Consider the following 20,977-nt stretch of genomic DNA (forward strand, 5'->3'; position numbering starts at 1 on the left):
ACAGCTTGATGTCAATGGCTGCATACCTCTTAGCACTCCTGACCTTTTTGACATCCAGAGGCAATGCCATCAACACGGGACAATTTCGTATTTGCCTAAGGAAAATCCAGGGGTCAAAAGACTTCCTTTCTGTACTCTGAATATAAAAATATTACTTTTTCATTTTGATTGTAGCTTCTGTATGCAAAACCTATTATTGAGACCTAACCATCACAACACTTAGCCAAAATAATGACAGGCACTCTTGTTTTACATGTCATGCCATTTGACAGTAATCCATGAGAAAAACATTATGCTTCCCATTTTATAGATAAAAAGGTGGAATCTCAGAAAGGAAACCTGCTATGGTTCACGGGGTTATGAAGTGGTGCAGTTAGGAATCAGATCCAGAATTTTATATTCCAAAACCTGCACTCTTCTTCAACGTCAGGCTTCTCTTGTTGGCTCTCAAGCTATTAAAATATTTTTTGCTCAGAAAGAACACAGTATTATTAATGGCTATTTCTTTCCTAGTTGTACAAAGCCATACTGAGCGCACTCCAAGTTATGCCTCAGTAAACACAAAGGGTTTCTTCTGCCTGTCCTGCTGCTCCCACAAAATGGCGCCGGCCCAAGTGGCCTCTTATCACAGTCTCTCATGGCAAACATTCCCCAATGGATCTTTCTTCAACAAACACACCATTCTGGTCCTAGTACACTTTATAAAGCTTTTGATTAGTTTCCGAATCTAAAGCTATTAAAAAGAATCAAGACCGGGGCCGGCCGAGTGGCGCGATGGTTAAGAACTGGCTTGGGATGCCAGAGGGCCCCGGTTCGGATCCCACATATGAGGGCCAGTGACACTGCCCTCTACAGCTAAGATGCTGAACAACAGCTCAACCTGGAGCTGGGCTGCCGTGAGTCGTGGGCGACTGCATAGGCTGCAGCCCCTGTGGCAGTGGGTTGCCATGGGCTACCGTGTGTAGCCAGCAGCCAGCGTGAGCGGCCATCCAAGAAGCCGGCAACTGATCTGCCTCGCCCGAGAAGAGCGCAATGATGGTGCCAACTTGGGCCAGTGAAGCGATGTCCTCCACAACTAGATTGAAGAACAAAAGGACAACAACTTGTCTGTTCCCCTTCCCCCAATTCGCCAGCGCAGTTCCCATTCCCCAATTGCCCAATAAAAAAATAAAAAAAAAAGCATCAAGACCATTTGAGATTTGGGGGAAAGTTTTGCCTAGATACAAAGCTACTTCAGAGTAAGTAATAAGAAACAGGATTGAAAGAGCACTCCAGATTTTAAAAAAATCCTGTGAACTGTGCCAATTTCATGTGTTTAAAAATTGTCTCAGGGAAAGAGGGCGTTGTGAAATCTTCATGTCTGCAGATGACACCCAGCACTCCCTGGCAGTGAAACACTTGGCTCCTAGGAATATACTAGATCCTCCCACAAAGCCATGTGAACAGACAGGCAATTGTTTATTAACTATACAGGCACACCTCGTTTTATTACATTTCACTTTATTGTGCTTCACAAATTTTGGCATTTGTTTACAAGTTGAAGGCAAGACATTCCACCAGCAAAAAAATTGTGACTTGCTTTAATGCGGTGGTCTAGAACTGAACCCACAATATCGCAAAGGTATGCCTGTAGTCTCAAAATCATAGCAGAGATTGATCTCATATGTAATTAGCAAACTAAGTCTTTCACCTGGAAATACCTTGAAATAACTATCATCTCAATTTCCTGACCCGACAAAGGACAATGATGTGTTTTTACTAATCTGAAACTCAAAGGATAGCTTTCTTGAGTATAAAAAAACAGCAGAAAAGTACTGTTATCAATATGGTAAATTAGTTAGAAAAAGAGGGAATAGACAGACATTTATATAACTTACAAAGTGATCCCCTGGGGGAAAAAAACATAAAGCACAAAAAATTAAAAGAGAAAAAAAGATTTAGAAGAATAAACTCAAGAGCTTACAAAAAAAAAAAACCAAAGAAGGGGTGGAGACAGAATCAGCAAAGCAAGAAGTAGGGAAGCTGCATTTCAATAGTGAGCTTTTAAAGATTATTGCCATGACAATGCAAGGATAAAAGTGACTTGATGGGAAGAAATTGGGCATTTGTACATAAAAAAGGGTAATTTAAACAGAACATGCTGCTCTTGAGAAATTCTTTAAAACTATTTCTGCTGCTGAATACAGGTACATACTAACTTTAATTTTTATAAATATATGAATTTTATTTCTAAAATGTCTCTAAATTGAATTTGTGTCAACTAAATTATTTTAAATGCAGCAAGAAAGGAGTTATGTGCTCATCAAAGACAGTTATCAGTACTTAATTTCACCTCTTTAGGTGATGTTTATGGGGACTCATATTTCATAAAGGTTATTACAAAACACACTTGTAGCAGTTTTCCTAGTATTCAGTATCAGCATATGGTACAAGAAATGTCAAGTCACAATTTCTTTGAAATTCATCAAGGATGAATATAAATGTTTTCTTTATGTGCTGTTTTTTCCCCTTATATCCTTCACTGAAAATTATCACTGACAATTAATTGCTTTCAGATTCTATAAAAAGATTAGGTTTGTGCTGAGCCATAAATAAATCTGATCCATAAGCGATGCATGATCTTTTTTTCGTACTGATTCATTTATTATGTTTACTTAATTTTATTTAACAAGCACATACAATTCTTACTTATCTTTGCATTTATCAATGTTGGAGAGCTATGGTTTTCAAAACGTAGATGCTTATTCAAATCATGAGCAAATGACCCACCCATTCTTAAAGTTAAGTTAACTGACCTGCTGATTATAAATGATTCTATAAGCTGAGCTCTAAGGATGTGGATAACAGTTTAAAATCCCTCACACCTTGCCTATCAGTAACCTTCATTCATCTCCTTTCTGCTCAGCCTATATATGCATGTAGCGACTCCTTTCTTTGCTCTTATATTACTCTTTCACTATTAATGCCATGGATGGACCTAAAGGGCATTCTGCTAAGTAAAATAAGTCAGAAATACCATATGATCTCACTTATATGTGAAATCTAAAGGACAAAATAAATGAACAACAAAACAGAAACAAACTCACAGATACAGAAAACAAACAGATGGTTGCCAGATGGGACGGGGTTGGGGGGCTGGGTGAAAAAGGCAGAAGGGATAAGAAGTATAAATTGGTAGTTACAAAATAGCCACAGGGATGTAAAGTACAACACAGGGAATATAGTCAATAATATGGTAATAACTATGTATAGTGCCAGGTGGGTACTAGACTAATTAGGAATCACTTCATAAATTACATAAATGTCTAATCACTATGCTGTATACCTGAAACTAATATAAATAAAATAATATTGAATGTCAAATGTAATTGAAAAAAATGTGTGATCTTAATTACACCCATTTACTCAGTTGCTGATTGTCTCCCAATATTCCTTCTACTCTTTTATACCAATGAACACCTAAATGTGGGGCAGCTGGTTAGCTCAGTTGGTTAGAGCGCAGTGCTCACAATACCTAAGGGTTGCCGGTTCGATCCCCGCATGGGCCACTGAGCTGCACCCCTCACAACTAGATTGAAAACAACTACTTGACTTGGAGTTGACGGGTCCTGGAAAAACACACTGCTACCCAATAAACAAACAAACAAAAAAACACTATTAAACCTCTAAATATGAATTGGACATAATAAGGCCACCCAGAATAATGACTACATTTCCCAGTTAAATATGCAAGCTCCCTTGCAGCTAAGTATGGCCATTATAGCCAATGCGCTGTAAGCATGGTCATGTGTAAAACTTCTCAAAAATGTCCTTAAGGGAAGGAAACCTGTCTCTCTCTCTCTTTTTTGCCATTTGCATGTCTCCCCAACCGACTGAAATGAGGACACTAGGACTAGAGTTGGAGCAACCACCTTGGACCATAAAGTGTGACTAAGACTCTCTCCTTGACCAAAGTTTGGATAGGCTCCTCTGAGGTCCCTTTCAATTAGATCTTGCCCTTGGACCCTGTTTTCAACTTGCATAGCCCAGATTCAGTAAGAATCTTGCTAAATCAGTTTAACAAGAATCCCCTACCCTTGATATCTCATATCAACCTGGCCTGCCGTCAGTAAGAATTCTGTTAAGTCAATTTAGTAAGAATCCCCCTACCATCAATGTCTCCTCTTAGTAATTTTCAATTTATTGATCCCCTCACTGTACTCGCTGATTACAAATCCTCATTTGCCTTTGCTATAGTTGGACTTGAGCCTGATCTCTCTCCCCTATTGTCACAGTCTTTTTTTTTGGTTTAAATTCTTTTGTGATCATCTTGAAATCTATTGCAATCATCCTGAATAAAGTTTTCTTTACCATTTTAATAAGTGTCAGAACAATCTTGTTTTTATTTTAACAGGTATTAGTCCATGTTGAAGATGGCAGAGCAACCACTTGGAAGGACCAAGGGCCTCTGATGAGCATGGAGCCACCATTACCAGCCCTGGGTTGCTTTCCACATGATTTCATCTAGGTAAAAAAAGAAACTTCTCTCTTACTTAAGGTACTACTGTTTTGATTCTCTGATACCCAGAGCTGAACTTATCCTAATTTCTACACTTATAAATGGTAAGGCTACTATTACAGAAGTAGAGAAGAATACAAATCCTGTATATAAAATACTAATCATGTATAGATCCCGTCAAAGATATAAATTATTTATATTTTACAAAGAGAATGTATCAATTTGATTTGAGTCAATGTGAAAGTGGAGACTTTGCACAATCTAATAAAATACAATTTTGCTTCTGTTAAATCGGAAAGTAATCCATCTCCATCTCCTATGCCTTGCATATAATAAGTATTCAATGAATTTTTGCTGAATCTTGGAAATGTATTTCCCAAATATATGACAAAAAGAATTCATACAAATCAATATTGAAACAACACTAACACCCAATAGTAGTAAATGGACAAATGACGTGAATAAAGAATTCAAAGAGGAAATATAAATGGCTAGCAATCATGTACAAACACTAATAACCACAGAAGTGCAAATTAACATAGGGCATTACTTTATCAAATTGGCAATGATTTAGAACAATAATTTTGATGTCAGCAGTGGTATAATATAATGGTTTCGTGAAGAGGAAATTGACATAACATTTCTGGAAACAATTTTTCAATTTAAAGGAAATATAAATAAAAATATGAATCACAATATAACAAAAAATTAAGACAGAAGATTAAAGGATAAGGATGTTCATGGTAATTAGGACAAATAATTAAACAAAATATTGCACATCCATGTTATGAAATCTTATCTAGCCAATAAAAATGATGCTTCCAAAGAATTTTTAATGACATCAAAAACATTCATTAAATAAGGTTAAGAGAAAATAAGAGGATATAAAATTACATAAATAATATGGTTCCAATTATGTGAAAATTATATATGTATACACACAAAAATATTAGGAAGGAAATTCAACAAAAATGGCAACTATCTCCGGGAAAAGGGATATTGAGTTTTTAATGTTCATACTATATGTATTTTCTAATATTCTATAATATGCACATTACTTCCATAATGAAAATATATCAAAATATATTAAATATTTAATTGGATTAAGGATTTATGATATGAAATATTGTACACATTGATGCCCTTTATAGAGCCTACTGCATTAATTATCTTATAAACTTTTTAAAAATCCTCTGCTGTGTAAGTTTTAATTTTAGACATTTGCATAAAATGCATAGCAGTTATGCTTAATTATTCTGCAATGAAATAATTATTATAAAAATTATTAATTGCACGTCAGCCTCCTCTTATTACAGATTTAAATCAATTAAACCTTAGCTCCTATTAATATAGGAACAGTCATGTAAATTGTTGATATAAAATGGCCATATGCCTGACGTCTAAAATGCTAGAGAAGTCAGTTTTGTTAATGAAGTTTTCCCTTATATTGCCCTAGAAATAAAATGCCTATTTCCCCAAGTATATAGTTGGTATTTGCTTAATTAAATCTTTTCTTCTGAACTGGCCTACCTTGAGGGGGGAGCGGGCGAGTCCTCCTCACTCACCCTCCCAGCTCCAACATCCTACCTTATAATCATTCAACCATGTTGTGAATTATGTGGGGTTTATAGTTCTGCATCTCCTCAATTTACAATAAAAGGGAATGGTAATATCCTGGGCATGAATGAAATGAATCCCTACTACCTGGGGGCATGGCCTCGACACAATTCTGGTTAGAAACAGTATACAAGGAAGGGAAAGGATACTAAAGGGAGAATTCAGGGACGAATCAAAAAGATGGAGATCGATTCATTCTCCTCCCCTCCCCCTCCACAACTCCCACCCATAGGTAACAACTTGACTTATGACTATGGTGACCACATTTCAAATGAAGAAAATAGTCTGTCAAGTATATTTACTTGGAGAATCCAATGTTTGAAATGTCCCCAACTATCAGGTATTTGTGGCCCTGTGCCTATGGTGAGCCCCACAAGAATTAGTTGGAGGTAAATGCTGTAGAATCACAATTTAAATTAGTTTCCCAATATGTGTATATGTATTGAAATCAGTGAAGTCCGTGGTGAGAAAACCCCGAAGGTTTTAAATTCGTTTAAGGCAGAGCCGGATGTTGGTTTTTTTTCCATTTCTCTGTGACTCGTTAAGAATTTGGGTTCTATTAGGGAGCCACTGTGTTCATGCTGGGAGTCTGTATTAATCCATTAAGAAGCTTTGTGGCAATTTTATAAGAATTAAAACAAAATGTTTACCAAACCAGAAGCCCACTCCAATAGTTCTCCTGGTGTTTCGTGGGGACAGTTTCTTTAAGCTTTTGAGAAGGTCAAGCTAATTTTGTTTTTAGTGGTAGTGATAAGATTTGGAAAAACAAACAGCCCTACAGATCAAACATTTGTAAAGTACTAAGAGGGTAATACTGCCTGGCACTTACTGGTCTTCCTAACTTCCAGGCTGAATAATTCTTGAAATTACTTCAAATCCATTTGAACCAAATATTTAGCTTCTCTGCAGGATTCCAAATAGCCAATTTGAATATACTTTCCCCTTTTGTTTCTCCCTCTTCTTTCGTCCCTCACCCTGCTCTAAAATGATGGAATCAACCACATAAAAACAAAGCCACAAGGTTAATGGCATTTTCCAGACTGGATCTGTGGTCTCTTGACATGACTCTCTGGGTTTGCTTAGTGGCCCATGTCAGCTGAGCCCACTGTGTGGAACAAAATAGAACACACTTGCACGTTGGTTTTCAGCATGAAGAGCAGCCCGGCATAAGGAACTCTTGTCAGTTTTTACTGGGCATGAGCAATGCTTCACTAAAAGTCATTGTAACTTTGGATAATGTTATGCAGCTTATAGGTCAGAACTGTCAGTAAATATCAAGCTAAAGAAATGTTTCCTGGGCCGGCCAAGTGGTGTGTGGGTTATGAGTTGGCTTGGGACATCAGCTCTGAGCAGCAGGGCCCCGGTTTGGATCCCACATGAGGGCCAGTGACGCTGCACCCTCTACAGCTAAGACGGTGAACAACAGCTCGACCTGGAGCTGGGCTGCAGTGAGTCGCTGGCAACGGTGTAGGCTGCAGCCCCTGCTGCAGTGGGCTGCCACGAGCAGCCATCCAGTGTCCATCGAGCTACTGTCTCACCCGGGAAGAGCGCAATGATAATACCAACATGGGCCAGTGAAGCCATGTCCTCCACAACTAGACTGAAGAACAAAAGGACAGCAACTTGTCTGTTCCCCTTCCCCGCTTCCCCAATAAAATCTTTTAAAAAAATGTTCCCTGTTTGGTTCCATTTCTCTGACAGCTATTAGTAAGGCTGTGGGTGGGCTTTCGGCTGGATGTGAATAAGTACACTTATTGTATGAGCATCACAGCAGAGAGGAAAGGGGAGCAATATGGAATGAGAATAACCTCAGCTCTGATGTTTACCAGCAGAGTAAATGATTTAATCCAAGCTTCAGTTGCCACAGCTATAGCACATTTTAATAGCACATACCTCAGGGATGACCTGAGAATAATGAAGATACATTTGTGCATCGAGTAATACATTTTCCGGTTTGAGGAAGGCATTGGATAGTTTCCCATCTGTTTTTTTCTGCCTCCCCATTCCTCCAAAGGTCAGATATGTCACTCAGAAGTTAAAAGTGGCCTAAGAGTGGAGTATGAGGCCTGGAGCCAGACTGTGGGGATACAAATTGAAGTTCTGCTATTCACTAGCTGTGCAACCTTGGACAAGTTGTTTAACTGTGCACCTCAGTTTCCCCATCTATAAAGGGGGCTATTAATAGTTCTTACTTCATTGGGAAACTAAATTTGTAATCTGCTCCTTGTAATTTTGTAGAACCTTCTGCTATTTCTTGGTATTTTCTATTCCTCCAAATGAATTTTGCTGTTCCTCTATAGAGGCAATGAAACACATTTAAGCTGTTCCAACATGTGAGCCACTACAGATTGAGTGAGGCATAAAGATCTGGACATGGTAGGACCCTGGGGAATCATCTTACCCCCCAGACAGAAGCCTCCACTCTATCTCTGATAGCTAATGGTTTCTAGTCCAACTCTACCTTATCTCTTGGAATATAAATGTCCTTCTTCTCCCTGAGATGGCTTATCAAGCTTTCAAGTGTACGCAGCTATTCCCAAGGCTAGAAACTACCAAGGGGTTGTTTTCAACACCAAAGATCAACAATCTACAACCCCAAATCCAGCCCACTGCCCATTTCTGTAAATGAAGTTTTACTGGAACATGAGGCATCACCATTTGTCTACATATTATCTATTTCTGCTTTCATACTACAATGGCAGAGTGAAATAATCATAAGAGAGAATATATACCATGTAGAGCCTAAACTATTTAGTATCTGGCCCTTTACTAAAAAAGTATGCTGACCCCTGATCTACAACATGGATAAAGCTTGATCCATGATTGCAAACGTCTTTATGTTTCTAGACCGAACAAGCATTAGATCGTGTCTCTGCAAACCTCTCCTATTCTACAATACATACATGGAAGGTGCTCAACAAATGTTGATTGATTCTGACTCTTGGGGACTGTGAGATGCTCTTGGCTGCATGTATCAGAAAAACCTGATTCAAACTGCTATAACACAGAAATATATTATATTGCTTTAAGAAGATGTCCAGAAGTGGCTAGATCTGCTATATCAGGATGCTGACAACAATTCTCTGCCATTCTTTTGGCTCAGCGTCATTGTTGTGCTGGCTTTCAAATTCAATAGTAGCCAGGATAACATATTTTACTGAACATGCCTACTGGGAAAGAGAACCTTCTATAAATTTAGGCTGTATGCCTGAATGGGTCATCTTTGGTCTCATATCCACCTCCAGAACAATAATGGTTGCCAGAGATATCCCAGTCAAGGGATGACTATTTTTTTTTAAAAATCCACTGCTGTTTTCAGTTTTCAAATGTCTTATAGTATCCTTTGATAGATGATTGGCTAAAGAAGATGTGGTCTATATATACAATGGAATACTATTCAGCCATAAGAAAAGATGAAACAGTGCCATTTGCAACAACATGGATGGATCTTGAGATTATTATGCTAAGCAAAATATATCAGGCAGAAAAAGTCAAGAACCATATAACTTCACTCATATGTGGGGTATAAAACAGAAAGCAGCAAAGGAACAAGACAAACAAATAAAGAAACAAAAACTCATAAACACAGACAATAGTTCAGTGGTTACCAGAGGGTAAGTGGGGAAGGGGTGGTAGATGAGGGTAAAGGGGATCAAATATATGGTGATAGAAGGAGCACTGACTCTGGGTGGTGAACAACACAATGTGATATATAGATGATGTATTACAGAATTGTACACTTGAAACCTATGTAATTTTAATAACCATTGTCACCCCAATACATTTTAATGAAAAAAAAAGCATCTACTGCTGGAGCTGAGCAAAACTCAGCTTTAGATAGGGAGGAAGAAGAGAAAAATGAATGCTGTAAGGCAATCAACACAGTTTACCATTGAGACATGTCCAAGAATAGGTGATAAAGAGAACATTAAGACCAGGTGTGTTCTCGGGCATTGTAGTCAAATAGAAATGACATCCTCTTGGTGAAAATAAAGCTCACAAATGAATTGCTGAAATGAACAGTCATTTATAAGTTGAAGATTCCTTATATAGGTCAATACCACAAAGTAGACATTTAGCAGTTTTTGTATTTAGGTGCAGAAGATCGAGTAAGGGTCTTGTTCATGAGATTTTGGGGGGAGCAGATACTATGAGTCTGTGTTTCTCTGTGTTAGGCTGAGTTCTTCCAAAGTTAGAAAAAAGTTAAGACCAACAAACACGTTTATTTTGTGCTTCCAAATGGTTGGTATTTTTTTCCGTTTGCAATCACTGTTGATAGCTCAATTTTTGCATCAGTTCTTCCCTCTTTGTTCATTGCATTAAAGCCATCAATAAATATAAGCTATCCGTTATTCACAGAGAACATTTAAAATACTTACTCTCTAATAGTCAAAGCCTGTGTCAGATATCTCCTACCACTCCTTCCTACTTGGACTGAAGGAGAAAAATATATTTGAGCCTCTTGGATGAACCTAGAATGCTCTGACAATAGGTAGATGCCTCTCCCAGCCTACAGTTCATGCCTGGATGTAATTAGCAGGCTTCTCATCTGCCTTTGAGAGCAGAGCACCTTTAGGGGCACCTGTCCTACCTTAATTAATGCCAGACTTCAGTGGCTTTGTGCACTGTGGAGCACAGTTGGGTGACAGGCCTCTAAAATGTTGATTCATTACAACTTTTACACTCTTCACTTGTTCTATTTTCTTTATTTCTAAGAACAACCTACTCAAATAAATACATACACAAACAAGGGCCGGCCGAGTAGCTCAGTTGGTTAAGAGCTCGCTCAAGAGTGTGAGATCTGAGCAACAGGGTCACTGGTTCGATGCCCGGCCTGAGCTGAGCTGCCAACAGGTGGCAGGATGGCTCAGCTAAAAATAAATAAATAAATACACAAACAATAAACCCACTGCTTCCTGAACTCCAGTTTACTAACTTTCTAGATTAGTTTCTTCTTTGTACTCATCATTAGACACAAAAAAGAATTTCTTTGGTTTCCATTTCCTTCTGAAACCTATTAGGAGAATCTGAAGGCAATTTTGTGGTTCATGGTAAACAGCTGAAACACAGTTGACATATATTTGCCAGTATCAAAATCTTTTTCACATTTCAAGACTAAGCTCAACTGTTACCTCTTCTGTGAAATGATTCCTTCCATTTCTGTCTTACATCTTATTCATAATTATGTCTTCCTCTAGTCTCCTGCAAAATATCAACCTACACCTCTGTAGCATGGTGAAAACAATTATTATAATAGGTAGCACAAAAATTTAGTGGTGCAGGAATGGCTGGTTAGCTCAGTTGGTTAGAGCACAGTGCTCATAACACCAAGGTTGCTGGTTCGAGTCTCACATGGGCCACTGAGCTGCACCCTCCACAACTAGATTGAAACAACTACTTGACTTGGAGCTGATGGGTCCTGGAAAAACACACTGTTCCCCAATTTATAAAAATATTGTTTAAAAAAAAATTTAGCGGTGCAATAAAATCCACTATACCATAAATTCCTTGTGTTGATGATTTAGGGGGATATCAGGGAAAAAGGACTAAGTTCTCTGTTTGGTCTGGCAAATCTTCTGGGTGGGTTTTCCAGAAGCTAACTCTGAGATGTATTCGGTCACTGGGAAAGTCATGATGTATTTTTCTATGTTTTTCAATGCAAAAATGCATCATGACTTTCCCGACGACCCAATAGATGTGTATGCAAGTGATTTAAGGAAGTGGTCTCAGGAGGAACCAGTAAGGCAGTAGGTGAGACAGAAGAGGGAAGGGGAGAGGGGCTAAGCAAGTGTGAAGTTCAGCCTCAGCATGATCCCATGGGGAGCTCTGAAACAGAAGTTGCATTGCAGAGTCGTCTTGCCTTGAGGCAAAGGATTTCTGTACCTGTCAGCCATTGGCTTGTGGCTGCCCAGTAGGGACATAAACTCAAGTTTACCGGGTGCTTGTGGCTCTCTAATCCTATGGGGAACTCCAGCCACCCAGAGGTAGTCCTCTGAAGAAGTTATCAGGTGCCAGCCCTTAGAAGTAAAGCATGTGGAAGCTGGGAGATGAGAGAGCACAGATCCAACAAGGGACCACAGAGGATCTGAATGGAGCACCGATAGTGGTTACTACAATTCATAAATCAAGAGCCATACACACCAACAATAAGGCTATTGATTATAGCCAGGAATTAGTGAGTGCTTACTGTATGTGAGCATTGCTCTAAGCTCTTAATAACATTAGCTTCTTTAATCCTTACCATAACCATCTGAGGTAGCTAATGATATTATTTCTGTTTTGTCAAATGAGAAAACTAGATTTATCTAAGTAACTTGTCTAAGGTGACACAAAGATTCCATGGTGCAACTAAGATTTTAGTCAACAAGTGTTCTAATTCAATACCATGCACTGTATACACCATGCCACTGGCTTTGGCGTGGCTTCTCAGTACACAAAGCTGTTAAGAGTGGCAGAGCCTGAGTCATCCTGCCTGGGCACATATCTTGGTCACTCAGAACAAAATGAGACAAAACATCTAACAGTTAGTGCAGAAAAAACATGCAAATCCTCAAAAAAGTTTAAACAGCCAGAAAATTAACAACTTTATCCTTGACACCTCTTTTGTATATTATACTATTTGGCTAAATTTCTTTATAGAGTATAAGACGACAAGGGAAGAAAAATAGAGAAAAAGGAAGAGAGGGTATAATAGATTACTATTAAAAGTTATTGAGAATGACAGAAACAAATATCCTGAACAAAAGCATATTCACTGTACTTGGGATCTGGTTATTAAGTTGTTTTTCCCTAAAGAGAGTGAGTTTCAATTCTTTTGAGAATGTCATCGACAACTGGTTAGTACCTCATTCCCCATAAACAATATAACTTTTTGCAGCACATTAGAAAATTTAGTCACTTTTTCTGAATGCCAAAAATATCATTTATTTCTTTAAAATCATTAACTGCATTTTGTTGCCATCTGAACTCTAGCATACAAAAAATACAATAATGTTAACTAAAGCCTTTGTTTCTTTAAGACTGGTTGAATATTTTAGAATGATGGAAATGAAAATTCTGGGCTCTGAACTAAGAAATAAGCATCAATCAAGAATATTTCAATGTATTTCTAATTCTAAGGACTCTAGTTCCTGTAGGCACATTAAATATTTTTGTAACATGTGAAGGCAATCTTATGACAAGTTTCCTCCTCAAGAAAAATAAACATAAGCCCCTGACTACAGTTTTGGGAAACTTAGAAGACACAAACGCTACATGTTGCACAGTAGGCAGTGGCTGAGGAGGCAACTCCAGTTATTTCTGCTCCTCTATTCAGGGGTGAGATGTAATGACCAAATATAACCAAATATATTTAACAAGCAGGACACTACAGGCAGCACCCAATCACAATGGATACAGCAACCAATCAGAATGATGCTATGATCATTCAGAATAGATGTTGCAACTGATCAGAATGAATGCTGGCTGAAATATAGGTGAGGTCATACCTGGGGATCCAGCTAAATAAATATCAACCCTATCTACAATTGATGTGAAACTCAATTGTGCCCATATTACTCAACTTTCCTCACACAGAAACTTATTTTAAGAAATTCAGGTGGTTTCTGGGGTACAGTGGCATACTTTTCACTCTCCAGGTCCCCTTATTCTCCCAGCTATGACGGAGGCAAATTCCCAGTAAGACTGACCTGAGAAAGGCATAAATAAATAATAGGTAACAATTATTGTGCAGTTAGGGACCAGGCACTGCATGTGTATTATCTTCCTTAATCCTTACAACAACCCTATGAGGTGGCTACAATTATTATCCATGTTCTATTGATGAGGAAACAAAGGCATAGAGAAGTTAAGTAACTTACTCAAGGTCAAGCAATTAATACATCCCAGAGCTAACACTAAAACCTGGCAGCGCTTCCACTTAGCTACTAGGTATGACATTATTACCAAATGGGAGTTCTCATCAACACTATATTATTAGCTCAATTCCATCCTTTCATCAAGCTAAATAATAAAGTATCAAAGATGTTTTCTAATATGTGAGCTACTGCTGGGAACCCATGAAGTCACTGACCAATATTTGTCTCCAACGTGATTGCATTTGCCCCATTTCTGATCTAAACTGCTTCAAACAAACAGAAAGCGGTTAAGCAGGGCAGAAAATATAAATGAATATTACCTTATTCTCTTGTCCTCCACTTTTTTCAAATATTCATCTCTCTTCAAGACTCCCAGGATCATTTCCTTCTCATGATCTAATAAAAATGACAAATTGATGAACTCCGAGTTCTTAGACATGGTATTTCAGCAGCAGCTCTGAGTATCAGTGGTTGAATTTTCCAGTGAATAGATATCCCCAACTCTTAAGGTCCCTGTGAGCAAGCTTGAGTCACTCAGTTGTTTGACGCAGAGTGGTTTTTATAAGGTCTCTGAAGAACTAACTGCCAATGGTAGTTAGGTATTCTTCCAGGCTCCACAGAAAACAGGCACCACTGGGATTACAGTCCAAGAAAGTCATTATTGTTTTAACTGAAAAAGCTCTCCAAAGCCTTTGCTGTGGTGTACAGAGGTAGCAGCTGAGTTTCACTAATGATGCTCAGCGTTAATCCTTCAGAAAGCTACAGAGTAGGAATCAGATCCACTGGAGCAGAACGCAGAAACCACTGAGAAGGTGGAGAAAACAAAGGAGAGAAAAATTCATTAGGCCATTTTCCCCCATAACACTTGGAAGAGCATCTAATTTTTGAAAGTCATATACTTAATCTAAAAAACAAACTTGAATCAGTATACATGCATTTATTACTTCTATATTGTGTGTTTATTACCATAAACTATTATTTACATTTAGTTGATTCCAGGTTCTCTATGAAAATTCAGTTTCTTTCATTATAATTGGCTTTCTCTTCCCATTACCATACTTGCAGCTGACCCATGGGTGAATTGGCTCACCACTTCGGGACACTAAGTGCATAGTCTGAACTGTCCATAACAGGACAGGTCCCTTAAGTGGCTCCCTCCTCCTTCCACAACTAAGACCATTCCATAAAAAGCACTGCTAGCAAAACAAATATGAACCAGTGCTATGTGTATCAATCTGAATATGAGGCCTGACAATTAGGTTCGGGAACTTGTAGTCATGACGTTGCTAAGCTTTTTTGATATCACAGGGATTATTCATTATGAATTTGTACCAAATGGACAAACAGCTAACCAAGTTTACTATTTGGAAGTGCTAAAAAGGCTGCATGAACGTCAGACAACTTGAACTTTTTGCTAACAATTCATGGCTCTTGCATCATGACAATGCACCAGCTCACAGAGCACTGTCTGTGAGGGAGTTTTTAGCCAGGAAACAAATCACTGTATTGGAACACCCTCCCTACTCACCTGATCTGGCCCCCAGTGACTTCTTTCTTTACCTGAAGTTAAAGAAAATATTGAAAGGAAGATATTTTGATGACATTCAGGACATCAAGGGTAATACAAGGACAGCTCTGATGGTCATTCCAGAAAGAGAGTTCCAAAATTGCTTTGAAGGGTAAAGTAGGTGTTGGCGTCAGTGCATAGCTTCCCAAGGGACGTACTTTGATGGTGACGGTAGTGATATTCAGCAATGAGGTATGTAGCACCTTTTCTAAAATGAGCTCACAAACCTGTCTGACCATCGTATATCTCAGAAATATCATGTTGAATGAAAAACTCAAATTACAGAAAAATCCATGCAGAATGATAGCATATATACGAAGGGAATAAGTTGAAACATTATATCTAAATTAGGAACACATACATTTGTGATATAAATACAGGGAAATTCAGAGCGATGCAATCAGAGAGGAGAACACAGTAACTTCAACTGTATTGGGTAATATTTTATTCTCAAGATGGGTGTTTATATCTCATGGTGTATGGGGGTGTGAATTATTCTAGGAAGGTAGTACATATGGCAAAACAGGTGCTCTAAAACTACCCCCTTGTCAACATCAGAAGCTCGCCAGGCTCCATCCCTCATCCTAACTCTTGAGCACATGCTTTCATTGGCTGGGTACCTGACTTCTCTCTGTACATCCCCTTAAGAACAATGACTCTTACAGTGATCTAGCAGGTTTTGTGATTTGGCATCATCCATAACATTGCCCCTTATCTTCCTCCTAGCTGTATGAACTACAATCTATATGCAAGTTACACTTGGTTTGCTTGGTTCCAAGTATAACTACATACTTACTCAAAGGATGCTTTGGGGCCTCCCAGTAACCATAAGGTTAGGCTGACCTGAAAATCTCAGGAGATCTGAAAGGATAAGATCTTGTGCAGAGGTTTTTATTTTTATTTTTGAATTGGGGAATTGGGGAAGTGGGGAAAGAGAACAGCCATGTTACTCTCCTTCAATCTTAGTTGTGGAGGGCACAGCCAGCTCAGCTCCAAGTCCAGTTGCCATCTGGCCACCCGATGGCAGCTCACGGGCGGTCAGCTCAAGGTGCTGTGTTCAATCTTAGTTGCGGGTGGGCATAGCCCACCATCCCATGCAGGAGTCAAACTGGAAACCTTGTTGCTAAGAGTGCACACTCTAACCACTGAGCCATTTGGCTGCCTCTTGGCAGCTCAGCGGCCGCTCAGTTCGGGCGCAGCTCACTGGCCCATGTGGGAATCAAGCCGGCAACCCTGTTGCTCAGAGCTCGTGCTCTAACCAACTGAGCCACTCAGCCGGCCCTCCAGAGCCCCTCTAACTTTCCAAATCCCCCATGTTTTTTTTTATACATTATACACCAAACCAGAACTGGGCTTAAACGACTCAGAACTGAACTGTTTCCTACAGATCAAGAGCCAGCCTCCTCTGAGAAAACTGCCCTCGTCAGTCCAGACTTTCTAGATTGACTCCAGGCCTTTTCTCCATCTCCAAAGTCCTAAAAGCAGCAAGGATGGAGAGCCCTGAGATTGACATGAACAGGAAGCAACAAGGTGAAGAACAAAAGGGGCTCTTCAGAAAGGTTAAGGGTTTGGTTTTTTGCATCACTGTCAACTGTGGTCTCCTCAGACAAAGAACACCCCTGTGTGTCTCACCTGGTTGCATGCTGAAATGGGAAAACCACTTGGTAACTCAGTAAATGAGGATGTTATCATTACAGCCAGGTACACTTAAGACATATTTTATATTTGAAATGTCAGATTTAGAGTGTCCTATTCTATAGAACTGTATTTAGAAATTATTCAAGAGGTTGGGACCTACAAAAATGCTTGACCTGAAGCTTATGGTCATCCTTGCCTTCAGCTGTAAATGCAAATCTGCCCTCTAAAAATACAAGGGTGTGCCCTGTAAGGATAATAAAGGGAGGGTAGTAACACCATGGGCATAGCAAATGAAGGTGACAGGGAAATGGGAAATCAAGCAAGGATAGAAGTAAAATTACCCTGTGGGAGTTTAATTAACAAAATTAGCCCTAAATGGATTTTTGCTCCTTCTGTACCAGGACTGATAGACCTGACTTGTGAGTAGCCAAGGAGATTAGAAGTAGCCAAAAATTTATCAAGAAAATCAGGATGTTTCCTCCAGGAGGCAGGACTGGACTGTGATTATAATTTTGTAAGATGGACTTGAATTGATGACAATACAGTCCTCCTGGAGAAACACAGGGTGAAGACGAGATAGTGAGCCTGGGAATACAAGGTCTGACATTTAAGTTCGCGAACTCACCCTAGAAAAAGTGCTCCATACCTGATTGCTGAATATCACCACAGTCACCTTCAAATCACTCCCCTTGGGAAGCTATACACTGATGTCAGTGCCTAGTCCACCCTTCAAAGCAACCTTGTAACTTTTTCGGGAATGGCCATCAGAGCTGTTGTCGTATTACCCTCGATGTCCTGAATGTCATCAAAATGTCTTCCTTTCAACATTTCCTTTATCTTCAGGTAAAGAAAGGAGTCATTGGGGGCCAGATCAGGTGAGTGGGAGGGTGGTCCAATACAGTTATTTGTTTACTGGCTAAAAACTACCTCACAGACAGTGCTGTGTGAGCTGGTGCATTGTTGTGATGCAAGAGCCATGAATTGTTGGCGATAAGTTCAGGTCGTCTAACTTTTTCACGCAGCCTTTTCAGCACTTCCAAATAGTAAACTTGGTTAACTGTTTGTCCAGTAAACTTGGTTAACTGTTTGTCCAGTTGGTACACACTCATGATGAGTAATCCCTCTTATATCAAAAAAGGTTAGCATCATTGATGCAACACGTTTGCAAACTTAATTTTCAGATAAAGGAAATCTAAGGGGCTAGATGCCAACGGTCCCCACCCAGACTCTAACCAAAGGAGAAGCACTGAGGCCTCAAAGTGAAAATAACCTGTTTATTCCTAGTAGCACATCTTCCACTTCGGTGATGAGGCCTCAGTCTGGCAACTTTTTCATGACACTAATAACTCAAATCATACAATTATTTCCTCTTGCTTTAATTTCACTTCCTCCTGGATACTTCTGATTGTAAGTTGGTTTCCCATAAAGCTCTCCCTTCAGGCAGTGGATGTCTAGGTCCTGCCAGTGGAACTCCTTATATTTGGTGTAGTTTGAACCTGTGTCTTATCTGTTCTCTGTATGCTGACCAAATCAAACTTCTGAGTCTTTGGAGGACCAGCATCTAGGTTGTGATGAATTCACCTACTTACGTACCATTTTTTGATGCCTCTTTTCAACTAGTTCATAGGAACCTCCTAAAGAATCCCTTACCCACTACACACTTTAATCAAGTGAAAAAAAATGAGTAACATTAATAAGTACATTTTATCTAGACTCAATTCTCATTCTTTGAGTTAAATGTGCCCTGTAAAATCACTAGGAAGATTAGAAAAAATCAATTTTTCCTTTACTTTTTAATACCTTCACTTAAACAGATATTTCTCCTCAAACACTGTAGATGTGGATTTTTCCCTCTTTGGCCAGTAGCCTTGGTGAACTGTGCTAAATTATTTAAAAAGATGACAAGATGGTTTGTATGTCATTGTGTAGCTGTTCAGCTTTGGACAGGTCACTAACTCTGCTGAGCATCACAAAAGATACTATAATCAAAAATTTTCATAGCATCAACAGAGACACAAGATTTTTAAAAAGCATCTATTTTGAATAATAGACATTTAAAATTAATAGGGGTTGATATTTTAATCAAAGGAAAGGGTATATCTAAATATATCTCATTAAGGGGTACTTGAAATGCAGCTTTTATTTAAAAACGGAACATTTCTCGAAACGTTCTTAGGATGAAATTAGTAAAAATAAAATTAATTTCCTCTTTGCCTGTTACTGTGTGACAACACAACAGTAAGGGAGGTTTTCAGTACACTTAGAGGGATGCTTAGGATGCTTAGAGTACAAGCTAAACAGCATATGCAAAATTCTCTTGGGAGTGCCTTTCAAATAGATAAACAGGCAAGAATCCACAGGACCGCCAAAAGGTGAGAACTATCAGAGAGGTAAAGATGCTGTAGGGAAGAGAAATAAATAGTTCTTGCACTCTAAACCCCAAGCTGAAAGACTCAAGGGCAGACACTACGGAACTGCAGGCACTGCTTCTCAATAAAGCAGTTTCTTCTCACATGGGCAACTCTGTGTGGCACATGCCACGGGAGTGCAGTAGTTGAATTTTTAAAAAATAATTTCACCATGGTATTGAGTCTCTGAACAATAACACTTAAAATTTTGCAAAGTGTTCTTATAAGTAAATAAATAAGGCAGGAGGAAGCTTTTGGAGGTGATAGGTGTGCACGGTATTGAGGTGATGGGTGTATACTCACCTCCAAACTCATTAAGTTGTATATGTTAAATATGCACAGCTTTTTGTATGACAATCCTTAACTCAATTAAGTTTTTAAAATTAAGATATGCATGTTTTGACCACTTGTAAGAATCTTACAGAAAAATTAATACCTGTGTGTAAGCGTGAGGGTAACGTATAGATATTTATTTCAGCATAATTATCAAGGGTGAAAATTTTGAAATAGCCTGAAGTTACAGCAATACCATGGTGCCATATTAAAGTGAGATATTTAAAAATATGTATCAACATGGAAATATCTAAGCTACATTGTTAGTTGAAAATAGGAAGACTTCTATGCTTTTAAACGCATATGCAGCCAATGCAAAGCAATTGATATGTGTTTATTATATGTATATGTAAGTAAATGCATAGAAAAAGACACACAATGATACATACTAAAAAAGGTCTTATTCCCATACTATTCATTATTTTAGACATGTCATATAATCATACATTATTTATGTCTTTTGAAAATTTCAAGAAGCAATAAGGTATGGTGACTGACTGGAGTTAGAGGCAAAGGAGAGAGAGAAACCAAAAATAAGATAAAGAATTTGATCTTGGAATAGTACAGGTGACACTGGCAGCAAAAGTTGGGGAAGTGGGCCTCTTATGAGGCTGCAGTCAGATGACAGTTGGAGCTAAAGTCACCTGAAGGCTCATCTAGGTGGGATGTTAAGGATGATGCAGTCACATATCTGGCAGTTCATGTCAGCTATTGGCTGGGAGCACAGCTGGTGCTCCACAACACATATACGTAGCTTGTCCTTCATGGTGGTCTCAGGGTAGTCAGAATTTTTACATCGCAGCTGTCTAATCCCTCGGAGCAGGGGTCAGCAAACTGTGGCTCGCAAGCCACATGCAGCTGGCTCTTTGGGTACGTTCTGTCTCAAAAGTTTGCTGACCCCCGGAAGAGCCAATCCTGTCCCTCACAATAATTTAAAAATTATTTGGGAGCCATAAATATATTTATACATAATCACCATTATGTGAATAATATCCTTTAAAAATTTTATAAATGAAACTATGATAGTTTTATTTTCATTTTCAATTTTACTTCAGAGCCA

At 38.8% G+C, this 20,977-nt stretch overlaps 1 protein-coding gene across 1 annotated transcript in view; it reads right to left on the minus strand.

Moving 5' to 3' along the window:
- SYTL5 (synaptotagmin like 5) overlaps positions 1–20,977 on the minus strand; it is a 208,180-nt gene that overhangs the window by 94,558 nt on the left and 92,645 nt on the right. The window contains exon 2 of the mRNA XM_019649041.1: positions 14,292–14,775. Within this exon, the coding sequence (XP_019504586.1) occupies positions 14,292–14,410 (119 nt within the window). The 5' untranslated portion in view covers positions 14,411–14,775. The remainder of the gene's footprint in view (positions 1–14,291; positions 14,776–20,977) is intronic.

The sequence above is a fragment of the Hipposideros armiger genome, unplaced genomic scaffold, assembly GCF_001890085.2.
Source record: "Hipposideros armiger isolate ML-2016 unplaced genomic scaffold, ASM189008v1 scaffold_7, whole genome shotgun sequence".
In the NCBI taxonomy this organism is placed as follows: domain Eukaryota; kingdom Metazoa; phylum Chordata; class Mammalia; order Chiroptera; family Hipposideridae; genus Hipposideros; species Hipposideros armiger.